At 37.9% G+C, this 13,031-nt stretch overlaps 1 protein-coding gene across 1 annotated transcript; it reads left to right on the top strand.

The window, feature by feature from the left end:
• The first annotated feature begins 430 nt into the window (after positions 1-430).
• LOC142353148 (uncharacterized) lies at positions 431-12,282 on the top strand. Its single transcript, XM_075405359.1, has 4 exons — positions 431-764; positions 7,672-7,859; positions 8,048-9,139; positions 11,925-12,282. The coding sequence occupies exons 1-4, from the start codon at positions 509-511 to the stop codon at positions 12,003-12,005; spliced, it is 1,617 nt and encodes a 538-aa protein (XP_075261474.1). The 5' UTR covers positions 431-508; the 3' UTR covers positions 12,006-12,282.
• The last annotated feature ends 749 nt before the right edge of the window (positions 12,283-13,031 follow it).

Here is a 13,031-nt window from a genome sequence, read left to right as displayed (position 1 = left end):
GAAATCAAGTTCACAGCCATATTTCAGCTAATAAAAGATTGGATGCGCAATTCTAAGTAATAAACAACTTCTTGGCAAATCTTTTTTTCCGTTTTTGAAACTTTTAGTAAATTCCGATGGAATTCAATTAAAATGGGTTTAAAGACATATTGAACGCATTAATAGAATAATCGATTTCTAATTTTAATAGGGAGATGTTGATGTGGTACCTTAAAAAATTGTTACAATGTGAGCAAGTATTCTGCCAGATGCTGCAGATAACTTCAAGAATGATTTATAATTATCTTTCTTGATCTAGGAATCATAGCAACCGAAAAGTCACATTGCTTTTAGAATGCTGCTTTTGCACTAATGAGTCACTCAAGCTGATATTGATATGTCCAATGGTTTGTATTCTAAATTGAAAAATCATTTCGCGCGTTCTCAAACTTTCAGGGAAGATTAGTGTTGAAATTCTTACTCAATTCTGTCTTCGGTAAGAAATTGTCTTGACCTTTGTCTGTCGAAAATGTCTCGAATCATGAATCTGCTGCTACTTGGAGCATTTGTATCGTTCATAACTGCCGAAAATACCGACGGGAAGCTTTCCAAAGGGAAACCTGAAATGCACCCAAACTCTGAGGAAAATGAAAAGGGTGGACAGGAATTGAGCGAAAATGATGTGACTAAACCAAGATCTCAAGATGGTGAGGAAGAAGCTGCAACCTCGAGTGAAGTTGTCAAGGTCATCAAAGGCAGCTTCGATTCCGAGGTCCAGTGCCCACGTTAGTATTCAAGTATTCAAACCACGGACCTAGTCTAAAATTAATGACAAAAATGCAACGATCTGCAAATTTTTGCTCGACAATTTTATTTGCAAATTTTAACTTCATACGGCCACATTTTCCCCAGCCATCGTTTGCAACTTGCCTGATACAAGTAGAAAAATTACAAAACAAGCAATGTAAAAGGTAGGAGTAACAAAGTGAATATTACAGGAATATATTTCAAACGAACTTCAAACCGTTTTGCAAATATTGTAAAAAATCAGTATTTTGCAAAAAAGTACAAATTAGTTTACAATCAATTGTAAATGTTACATTAAATTTCAACTGGGAATTACGTCGGAGATAGTGGGGAAACGATTACTGTCAAAGTTGAATGAAAATCTGAATTTTTATTCAGAACAGGTCTGCATAGCAGTGGTTTCGAGCGCACTCTAGCCGTAAAAACCATATTTAGCGCACGGAACTCTGATCAAAGGCCATTTTAGTTTGCGACTGTCTATAATAAGACGACAACATTTTTGTCTCAGTCGGTGTGATGCAAAGTCGTTTCAGTATCAGACGGTCTTGTTAGTGGTCAATTTGGCCTGGACCTAAAACTGAGCATTCGATCAAACTAGTTGGATCCCTCTTAGGTCCCGGGTCGAATGTCCTCCCTAAGATCCTCTCATTTTGATGTAAGAGTGGGGGGCAATTTGTCTATGGGGGTAAATTAATGTAAGAGTTGGGCTGCAATGGGAGGACCTTTCAGGAATTACCCCCTGACTGAAATTGCCATGTAAGAGTGGGCTGCAATGGGCTGCAATTGGAGGACTTTTCAGGAATTACACCCCTGACTGAAATTGCCATGTAAGAGTGGGCTGCAATGGGCTGCAACGGGAGGACTTTTCAGGAATTACCCCTCTCCCCCTGATTGAAATTCAGTTCAGAGGGGGAAAAAAGATGTAAGAGTTGGGCTGCCAAGGGGGGTAAAGTGGTGTAAGAGTGAGGGGGTAATTTGTTCAGAGGGGGTAAAATGATGTCAGAGTCGGGCTGCCAAGGGGGGTAAAATGGTGTAAGAGTGAGGGGTAATTGGTCCGGAGGGGGTAAAATGATGTAAAAGTTGGTCTGCCAAGGGGGATAAAATGGTGTAAGACTGAGGGGGTAATTTGTTCAGAGGGGGCTTAGTGATGTAAGAGTAGGGCTGCCAACGGGGGTAAAATGTTGTAAGAGTGAGGGGGTAATTTGGTCAGAGGGGTAAAATGATGTAAGAGTTGGGCTGCCAAGGGGGGTAAAATGGTGTAAGAGTGAGGGGGTGATTTGTCCAGAGGGGGTAAAATGAGGTAAGAGTTGGGCTGACAAGGGGGTAAAATGTTGTAAGAGTGAGGGATTAATTTGTCCAGAGAGGGTAATATGAGCTAAGATTTGAGCTGCCAAGGGGGGTAAAATGGTGTAAGAGTGAGGGAGTAATTTGTTCAGAGGGGGTAAAATGATGTAAGAGTTGGGCTGCCAAGGGGGGTAAAGTGGTGTAGGAGTGAGGGGGTAATTTGTCAAGAGGGGGTAAAATCAACTAAGAGCTGAGCCGCCAAGTGGGGTAAAATGGTGTAAGAGTGAGGGGGTAATTTGTTCAGAGGGATAAAATGATGTAAGAGTTGGGCTGCCAAGGGGGGTAAATTGGTGTAAGAGTGAGGGGGTAATTTGTCCAGAGAGAATAAAATGATGTAAGAGTTGGGCTGCCTAGGGGGGTAAAATGTTGTAAGAGCGAGGGGGTAATTTGTTCAGAGGGGGTAAAATGATGTAATAGTTGGGCTGCCAAGTGTTATAAAATAGTGTAAGAGTGAGGGGGTAATTTGTTCAGAGGTTTAAAATGATGCAAGAGTTGGGCTGCCAAGGGGGGTAAAATGGTGTAAGAGTGAGGGGGTAAATTTTTCGAGGGGGTAAAACGATGTAAGAGTGAGGGGATAATTTGTTGAGATGGGGCAATTCTAACAAGTATTATTCAGATGTATAGACCGTCAAGAGTTGGACAAGCTTTGATGGTCTGGAGGATAAGGCGACGCAGCTGAGGGTACAGAGGTTGTGGGTTCAAGACTGGCAGTCTTTAGGTATGGGGGCTAAAGCAATGTAAGATTAAGGGGGTAAAATGATGTAAGAGTTGGGCTGCCAGGGGGGGGGGTGTAAAATGATGTAAGAGTTGGGCTGCCAAGGGGGGTAAAATGATGTAAGAGTGGGGCTGCAATGGGAGGATTTTTTAGGAAAATGCAGCTCAAAAATCTTTTTGGGCTGCATTGGGCTTACAAGGGGGTTAAAGTGGTTTAAGAGTGAGGGGTTAAAAGACAAATTAACCCCCCACTCTTACAAATTTTTTGGTCTGCAAAGGGGGGTAAAATGGTGTAAGAGTGAGGGGGTAGGTAAAAGACAAATTACCCCCGAACTCTTACATCGTTTTACCCCCCTTGGCAGACCAAAAAGGATGTAAGCGTGGGGGGTTAATTTGTCTTTTACCCCCTCACTCTTACACCATTTTACCCCCCTTGGAAGCCCAATGCAGCCCAAAAAGACGTAATAGCTTTGAGCTGCATTTTTCTAAAAAAAATCCTCCCATTGCAGCCCCACTCTTACATCATTCTGGGCGGAAAAATTCAACCCGGGGTATTGTTTCAGCGACATTGCCTTCACTTTGTCTCTATCATGTACGCCATTTTTAGTGGAACAAATCCACCAGCTTGTGATGATGTGTGTTTGCATACAAGTGGTGTTTGCATACAGGTCTCCAAGTTGTCCCACTACCATGGCGTCTACACGAACGAAGAATTGACTTTCGAAGAGAATGGGCTACCCGGAGGTCATAGCAAGCCGAAATCAATAATGATCACGAAACCTCATGCTTTTTATCAGTGCTGGTTCAGAGCTGTAATCATGTCACTTTTTGAAACTCTTTGCAAAGACTTGACTGCCGTATGGCTCAAGATGTGCATTTAGGCGTGAACGTGGTGAAATGTGAAAAAAGCGTTTTATATGCAGAAAAGCTCGAAAAAAAGTTGTGATTGCGGGATTGCAATTAGAGGTGCCCACTACTGATATTGGCTTGTTATTGATTCCGGGTGGGCTGTTTTCTGCGAAAGTTAATTTTGGTACAGAAATACCATGTTAGTGCGACAAAACTTAGAGACTTGCATTCAAACGTCACTGTCAAAGAAGTTCTCGGGTCGAGGATTTGTCGGAAAAAAATGTAAAAATTGCGGTGAATAGCAGTGAAAAAACAAATTCACCGCAAAGCGCCAGCATCTTTTAGCGATGAATGCGGTGAAAGCGGTGAATTTCTGTAAGATCTGCGGTGGATTTAGCGGTGAATTTTTGTACGATTTGCAATTTTTAGCGGTTAATTTTTGTTTTTCACCGCATTCGATTGGTAGCGGTGAAGTTTTTTAACGACTACCAATTGAATGCGTTAAAAAAAATCACCGATGAAAATTGCAAATCGTACAAGTTTTTACCGCTAAATTAACCACAAATCTTACAGAAATTCACCGCTTTCACCGCAGTCATCGCTAAAAAATAGGGCACTTTGCGGTAAAAAAATTTGCGGTGACACAATTTTGTCATGAAAAATTTTGAACTTGATAAAACTTTTTGATATAAAAAAAAGTCTCAGACCACCATATCGTCGTCCAATTAGATCAGTCGTACACAAATAGTTTTTAACGAAAAAGCATTAGACATGCCTCAGTGTTTCAAGGTACACAGTCTTAAATATTTAATAAGTACCTCAAAACTGTACTGAAACAATCCGTCGTGAAATAGATGTTTCAGATCTGCTCAAGCTCTGTACTGCGAACGATCTGTACAAGGATCATCTGAGGGACTGAGACAGTGCCTCTTCCTTTCAAAAAATTTTCTTGGATGAAAATTAACATTTCGACAACCTGAAAGATAAAATTTTACGATACACTAGGACCATGAGTACAAAAATGACTGAAAATGTCGGTGAAAAATCTAAAATGACCCATTTTCACCACTAGTATCATTTTATAGTAGTTTCTGTCAAAAGTTTCAGTCGTAAATTTTTGAACACTTGATTAAGATTTGTGAATCTTTTTATAAATGTTGTTTAAAACTTGGTCAACGCCGTTAGGAATGGAATAGAGACTTTCACAGTGCTGAAAACCAAATTAGAGTGTCAATTAAACATGTCCTTTGCGACAGCTTGGCACAACGTGGAAAGTGCGAGTTTTGGAAAAACATTTACCACATAGCGTTAAGTTACTTCAATACGGAAATTTGAAATTTTCATATGTTGACAAATCAAAAATCTGAAATTGATCTTGAAAGAGGTCAACTTAAATAATTCCAAATCAGTTAAAGTGTTGTTTTCCAATTTTTTCAATTGCCAAAACTAAGGGTGAAATATATTTTTTTTTGCTTCGATATTAAGTACAGAATGTTTTACAACTTCGATGTAAAGTTTTCCTAAGATAATTGGTTCTCAAATCTAAGTCTCAAGTTCGAAAGAAGGAGGAAATTTTTTAATTACCTGAACAGGCGGTTTTTTGACAATTATTAAAGTTTCACGGATTTGGAAATTAATTGTCAAAAATTTCATCAACGAAATGAACACAGAAAACGAAAACAAAAAAAGCACAACGAAGGAAAAACTATTTAAAAAAGAGTTCGGAAAATAAGAAAGGTCGGGCCTTGAGAAAAAGTTCATCAATTGTTCTTTGATTTTAATTTTTCAGCTGACACTCTTCGGTAAGCAAAAACGAGCCTCAGTCTGTACCCTGTGCGGTTTCTGATGTTGCTGGCTTTGTAATTCAATCGCGTTGAAGCATATTTTCATTTTTAACAAAATTACCAAATTATGTAGTAGTTCTTTCAGACAAATGATCATGGGTCAAAAAGCAATCGCCTCAGTTGTTTCTGAATTTCAAATTAGTTTCTTTTTTTATACTTTGATTACATTCCATTCTTGCGTTCACTATAAAATTTTTTTTGGCTTCATTAATAAAAGATTCATAAATAAACAAATGCTTGGTATTCAGAGAAAATAATATATCATTGCTTGCTCATATACACAGAAAGAAACTCTTGAATCAAATAATCGAGAAAAGAAATTGAATCAAATAAATGAATCCTGTATTGTTTTTTAACTGTGTGTGCGTTCATATCTATAAGAACTTTGCGTCATTGCACTCTAAAATGACTTAGTTTGTTTCAAATTGCAGGGCTAGCGCTTCCTCCGAGCGCTTACTGCTTTTTTGCTATCAATTTGGGTCTCTTTTACATTACAACAGACATAAAAAATACAACCGATTCTTATCTCTAAATAAAAACACTCAAAAACTAGATTTTGCTAGATGCTTGTATAAAAGTTTAAAAAAATAACACAAATAAGCTGTACGAAGTTTTAGGGGTACAAAAATAATTAAACAATTTCGCTGTCTTCTCCATCAGTTGATAATTTTGTTATGTTTGCTAATATGTCTGATCTTTTGTTCGATCATTTTCCTGAAATTTTTTAATTCACGAGAATTGAGATAAAAACTTAAGTTGAGTTGTTTTGTATTCAGCAAGTGCAAGTGCAAGTATTTGGCTTCAAGTGTATTGTTCTGCTCAATTATTTTTCTTCAATTAATCGGAACTCAATCACGGCAATTTGTACATCGGAAAAAAAGACGTATAGCCGATACTTCTTATTCTTTTGAATTGTTCTTTTTTCTCGAAGGTATATATCACTTTGAATACTTAGCACCCCTCTCTCAAATAAGCTCTCAACACGCAAAGTTTTTTTTAAAAAAAATTGCGTGTCCTCTGATTTTTGCCTTAAGAGCGCGCTCGCTGGCAATCTAATAATCGAAAATTAATTATTCTTGTTTTATCAATTTTGACGTGACTGAGTGACACAATTGCACGTTTCTGCACTCATATTTTAAAGTTTATGCATTAATATACTAAGAGAAGACAAAAAGAAGTCTAATAAAAATCTTCCCTATATGATTGATAGATTTTTTTTGTTAACAGCTGCTGTCAAGAAGTACCATTTTTCATTCTCGTCAATTTATTCTGAAAAACCCTTGTTGGTTACCATTCAGTAAGGATAAACATCACACAAGAGATGTACCTATATGGAATATTTTGCTTCTTAACTATCGCCATGAAGGTCAGAAAAAATGAAATTTCATCATTAGTGTCACGCTTTTTCGATCTCACATGTTTTACTTTTTTTGGACACTGCAACACAACGTTTCACATTTGTTCAGCAGGATTTTGTTGCTTTCTAAAACTGACACTTTTTGAGACATGCCAGAGCAGCGGAGAACATTTTAGTCTATGGTGGCACATGTGGTAAATTTTAAGCCCAGGATCAGAGTCATTATAGCAAAGTTCCTTTAACGAATTTTTAAACAGCATTCCTTTAGACTTTTAAGGGTATCACGGAAATACTGGTAGGATCCCACCAACAATTCTTGAAGTTTTTCGCCAATATTATTAATCAAAAATCTAAGACTGGCCAGACTGGCTCAAAACGGCTGAAAAATGGCTCAAAACGGCCCAAAACACCTGAAAAACCCTCAATGAACCCTCCCGGGGGCTAATAATCACCCAATAATCAATTTGGTATGCCCCCGGCATCATTTTCTAGCACCCCGGGAAAGTGCCCAAAAAGTAATGCCAAAATCGTGGCACGTTGCGAAATTTTTTTGAATTCGAAAATTTCACTCGAATTTTTTTGAAAAGTTGGGTTTGACTTGGGAATCAACTTGCAAGTGTTACCCAAGTCTTGGCCAAGACTTGTCAGACTTGTAAGACTTTTTTTAAGACTTGCCCAGTACTGGAAAACGAAATAAGACTTGGATTTAGACTTGCCTAGTACTGATATAGACTTGGAGTTCGGTACGGGGGCCTATTCGGGATTTAAAAATTTTAGGCCCGACTTCATATTGGAGCCCAACTGAGACGCTCGGATTTACGCCAATTGATAGCTATGCCATCAAGAAACAGGCATCCAAAAAGAAGAAGGCGAAAAAGACCCCTGCGTCAAGTATTGATACTGAAGTCGAGATTCAACATGAAATCAAAACGGTTGAGAAGCAGCATGAGAAACAACAAAAGCGAGTGAGCGGTTTTGATGATAAAATAAAATATGTAAAAGAAATCGCAAATTCTTTCCGGTCTGTAATATTTTTGATGTACCATTTCATGACCACTCAATTTTGCTACCCATTATGTACGGCCCATAATTGAAAAATTTATCAGCGGTGGATCAAAGTGAAAAAGAATGTTTAATATGTTTTTCGTTTCAGACAACAATTTCCCCCTTGATTGAGCTGCTAGAGCAGATCAATAAGGCCACAAAACAGACTCAACAGCCAGCGAACAGAGATGATTTGAATGAAGAGATCGACGAATTGAATTTTGATACTAATTCTAGAAAAGAGAGGTCAACCAAAAATTGTGGAACGTGTCAATGCTCGATTAATAACAATGTTGCCGAATTGACCCAATGTCCATCAGATGCAGAAGGATTTGTTGAAATATCGAACATTGACAATGGTGTCGTTGACATGAAGCAGCTTCTACCCAAAACATCTACAGGTTCCATTCAGCTATTAATCAAAGACACAAATATTGAGAAAATTAGGGGTATCGAGGTACACAAAATGATTCACCTAATCCTTGAAAACAATCCAAAACTAGTGTTTGATGGAAAGACAGCACCGATCAATTTGAATACACTAGAAATGCGAACAAACCCCGTCAAAATATTTCAAGAGAACACCTTCAAGACAGATGAACTTCTTCTTTCCAACCTAATGACGTCGTCAATGACAGAGTACGCGAATCCAAATACTTGGCGCCTATTTTGCAAAACTTCCTATTTAATAGTGTTTGATGGCGAACTGTCAGACATTGTCTCGTTTGACCGGTGCGCAGGACTGAGAAATGTGAAAGTTGTCAATGTTTACTCAAAAAATTCTGAAATATTCCCGTCGCTGTTTTTGCAGGAGAGCAAGTATCTTAGAAATATAACTTTTTCAAATGCTACGCAAGCTTTTCTACCTGAAAAGTTCCTCAGCAGAAGCACTGCTGAAGACATAGACTTCATTCTGGATGTTGAAAACGTTAGAAGACACTCACTTGATTCTGAGAGAGGTGTAAAATCTCTCAACGGAGATTTGTTGAACGATGTCCGGAAACAGATTCTGACAGGAAATGACAAGTCTAGCAAATGCACAACGTTTTGTGCAAACAATGACTGTGGAGCTGAAGTAAATAAAATTGCAAGAAAAAATTGTGCAATTTGCGCCCGAAACCACGATGGACCCGATGAGCAACATGAAAGAGATATCTGCAATTACCAATCTGTCACCGTTCCACCTTCGCCCCCCTCATTGGTGAGCTACATAAATCAAGTCCTTATCTAGAGAAAAATATGAGGTTGGTATGAAATATCACTCAAAATACAAGGTTAAATTATCATTCAAGAAATATCCTCAGAATGAGGATTAAGCGTTTGGAAAATGTAGGGAAGTAAGGCAAAATAATTAGTTCTTTTTAAACAAGGCTCCAAAAATCCGCGAATCAAAATTATTATCAATTTGGCTGCAAACAAATAAATAGTTCAGATAAGAGAATTGAACTACTGTCCGTTAAACAACAGAACTAGAACAATTGCGCCTGTTGTTTGTCCTCAAAAAATGTAGGATATTAAACTGGCCGATGATAGAAGCTGCATACTTCACAACTAGTGTTTATGTCAGATAATGCCTGGTTTTGAATTGTTCAGATCCTTGGTTAGCTCGTATCAAATAAAAATTTATAATCCATACTACCTAGAAATTAAATATTTGTAGCATTTTTAGCATTTATAGAAATAATTGGACGCACTCTGTATAAAGTATCTCAAACTCAAACCTTGAATATGCGTCTTACATCAGACAACCCAAACCAGCTTTTGTTTAATCCCGGCTTTTTAAAGCTTGTTTGAACCACGGCAAAATTTTCAGGGCGAAAAGGTTTTAACGGCAACTAGAAGCGGAAATCAGATTTGCTGTAGCGAAATTTACGCCTGAGTAAACCTGTGTATCCCTAAATCAATTTAAAAAAATGCCGATAATAAATTCAGGGGTGTGTCTTGTTTTAGTGTCGCATCGATAAAGAGCTGAATTGAATTCGTTCACAAAAAGAGACATTGCATAGGTATTAGGGTATTGTGTAAGGGAGACGGCCAACAGATTCCTGAATTGTTTTCTCCTCTCTTGTGACGCCAGTAACCCATAAACATTGGGTTGTAAACGTCAACACGTGAATCATCGGCGGTAATTTTTTGGATGCTCATTTACAGGTTTTGTCTACGTCATCGAGACGAGAACAAATCCTTTAAAATGATTGGCAACTACGTCAAAATACCATAAATTAATGAGCAACCTAGAAGTGTTGCATGCATCGTGATTTTATCCCGCTTGCAAAAATGATTTGAGGAGACAAAATGATGCATTATGATATATTAGTGAGCACCCAGCCCAGACTAGGACGTTCTGAAAATTGGTCTGGGTTTTTTGGCTGGGATAACTTGAATCGGCGACAAACATTTAACTGCAAAACGTCCGACGCTGTCAGAGTCATGATAGAGTTAATCGGCTAAAACAGCAGTATAATATTCCTTTGAGTAGAGTCTGTTTTTTCAACCGTTTGGATCAAATCAGATCAAAATCTACTGCAAAAACTGCAACAGAAGTCAAAATTTTGGTGGATTGCAATTTGTAGCGAGATAAGGAGTACCAAAACTTGTACAAATCACGCAAAGTCAGCAGCAAACACAATATCTTTTCATTTGACGACACTTAGCGGAGTTACTTCTGGGCAACGAAGAAGTTAGCACCATTTATGACTCAATAAAGGCATATGTAACTCTTCTTCATACAAAGCACACGACTTCCGTCACACAGGAACTGGTGTCCAAATATAGAGCACTCTCTTCATTGAGGACCTCAGTTTTCAAGCAAACGGAAAACTGTCCCCTGTTTTCGCCAGTAGTCTATTGGACAGTTAAATTTAAAAAAAAATCAGTGCTAACAAAAGATTGGTGAGCGTGCAACAATTTTAAGGGAACAATTGCAAGTGGTGCTTCTACTGCTGAAAAACCTATACACCAGACGTGAACAATTGCAGAAACAACTAGAACGAAAAACTTTTGTGCAAAGACAGCTTTAAAAGCAATAATATAGGTTGCGGTTTGGATTCGTTCGTTCTGCAATACAATTTTGGAATGAGCTCCCGCATTCCATAAAACAGATTTGCCGGGCTTAATCATTTACTCCCTCAATATCAAATTCAATTAAATGACTTGTCTATTAGTTGACATGATAAATTCAGTAGAATTGATTTTGTAAGAGACTGATATCAAGTACTATGTTGTTAAATATAATTCCGAGTCGCTATGTAGTACTACTATTTATGTATCTTGTGAATACAAGTTTTTTTTAAAAAGAAAACAGGATGCAACCAAAATTATTTTTTTTTCGATATCTGGACTTGAACTCACGAAAATCCTGTAAAAGCACAATTTTTTTGATTAACGCCCAAAAATTTTGGCATTGATGCACAAATGTCTGGGCTTGACTCCACTAAAAGCTGATCTGCGCTTAAAACTGTGATAATAGTACGAAAGTGCGGTGAACGTACGAATATGTGAATCTGAATGCAAGGACACCCGGATATCAATTCACAGAAATCTACACATAAGGTCCTCCCATCAGTGCCGCTGTGAACATATTTGCTTCCGTCTAGAACATCAATATGGGCCGTCAGTTTACTTTAGTTGGTTGTCATGAAATTAACTTCAACCAGCCTAACGAGAGTAGAACTACTGTTGATGATTGCTAAATTGTAGTCCTTTAATGAGTGTAAAGGCCAAATAATGTTTCTGATCGATCGCTACACTCATAAAACGATGCATCGGACGATTGTTCAATTATAGAAGAATTGTAATCCTAGAGCTCTAGGATTACAATTCTTCAAAGAAATTAAGCAATCTTAAAAGCATTATAGATTCTCTGAGCGTGATTGTTTTCATCTAATGGAAGTTTGGCTAAGGAAGCTTAACTTTACTGATTTTCAAATTCAGTTATTCTTCTATCGTCACTGTTTCTAAAGTGCTGGCTCACTTATGCATTTTAGGCCAGTGGAGACCCTGATTATGGGTCGATTGACTACTGGCCAAATGAGGGGGATGATTATATGGACATCCCCTTTCGATGATGATAGCTTAAGCGGTGACAGAATGACTGGAAATACTGTACAGTTGGAAGCAGAGATGGTGACAGTTGTCGGTCAGCTTCGTTGGGCATTCTTTTATCATTTTTGCAATTAAACCCCCAGAAACCTGCGACAACATTAATATCTTGATAGTAGTTTGCAGTATTCTGACGTTGATTAATATCAAGTAAAAGTTGATTATCATCTATAGAAATTTGGATAATGATTTGAAGTTTGAAATAGGTGCAATAATCGAAAATTTAGTTGAAGGTTTAATTGAAGGTACAATAATTCAACACGCAATTTTGAAAACGTACTCTGCATGAGGTCCGGGAGTCAAGACAGTTCATGGCCTGTCTGGGCAGGTCATGCCCAAGGGGTTCCAGACCAACTATGACCAAAAATCAAAAATTGGTGTTGGCGAGACCAAACAGACTTTGACCACACTTGGCCAGACCAAACAGACTTTGTCAAGACCTTTTTACAGAATGAATAGACCCAAGGCCTGACCATTGGGACGACAGAACAGAGCAAAATTTGGGTAATGGATTGACCAAGCAGTGCAAAATGTGTGTACTGGACGGACCGAAAAGACCGATAAGTAAAATTTAATATGGTTTTATTTTTATGCGATCCGTTCAGTTCTAATCTGCAGTTATCATATCCAGTTTAATATCCATTTTTCATTTCAAACTTCTTGAAACTGCAAACCAAATCAGAATTTTTTTGACACCTGAAAGAAATTAGTCTGTCAATGGTGTCAACAGTGGTCAGTGAGTTCCACGCTGTTAAAAGTCTTGCAATTGTTTCCGTTTATTTTTATCACATCAATCTATCATGCTTACTTCTCGACAAATTTTTCAATCTCAATTTACACCATAATCGAAAGTTATAAATTTGATAACAAAAATAGATGACTTGCAAATCGTAGGTCCAGCAAACACTACTTTATAACATTCATGAAATGGGATGATAAAGAAAAGACGTATGAAAATTGAACCATATGTTTTCAAGTAGGATCGCCAATGC

This window comes from Convolutriloba macropyga, chromosome 14 (assembly GCF_964194025.1).
Source record: "Convolutriloba macropyga chromosome 14, txConMacr16.3, whole genome shotgun sequence".
NCBI classification, from domain to species: Eukaryota; Metazoa; Xenacoelomorpha; order Acoela; family Convolutidae; genus Convolutriloba; species Convolutriloba macropyga.
The sequence above is the reverse complement of the archived record's forward strand: the minus strand, read 5'-3'. Positions and strand labels throughout refer to the sequence as shown.

Bases quoted from the DNA above. Each gene is read 5' to 3' on its own strand.
- LOC142353148 (XM_075405359.1), top strand. From the start codon at position 509: ATGTCTCGAATCATGAATCTGCTGCTACTTGGAGCATTTGTATCGTTC. The intron at 765-7,671 runs GTTAGTATTCAA...TAAAAATTTTAG, and splicing joins TTCCGAGGTCCAGTGCCCAC to GCCCGACTTCATATTGGAGC. The intron at 7,860-8,047 runs GTGAGCGGTTTT...TTTTCGTTTCAG, and splicing joins ATGAGAAACAACAAAAGCGA to ACAACAATTTCCCCCTTGAT.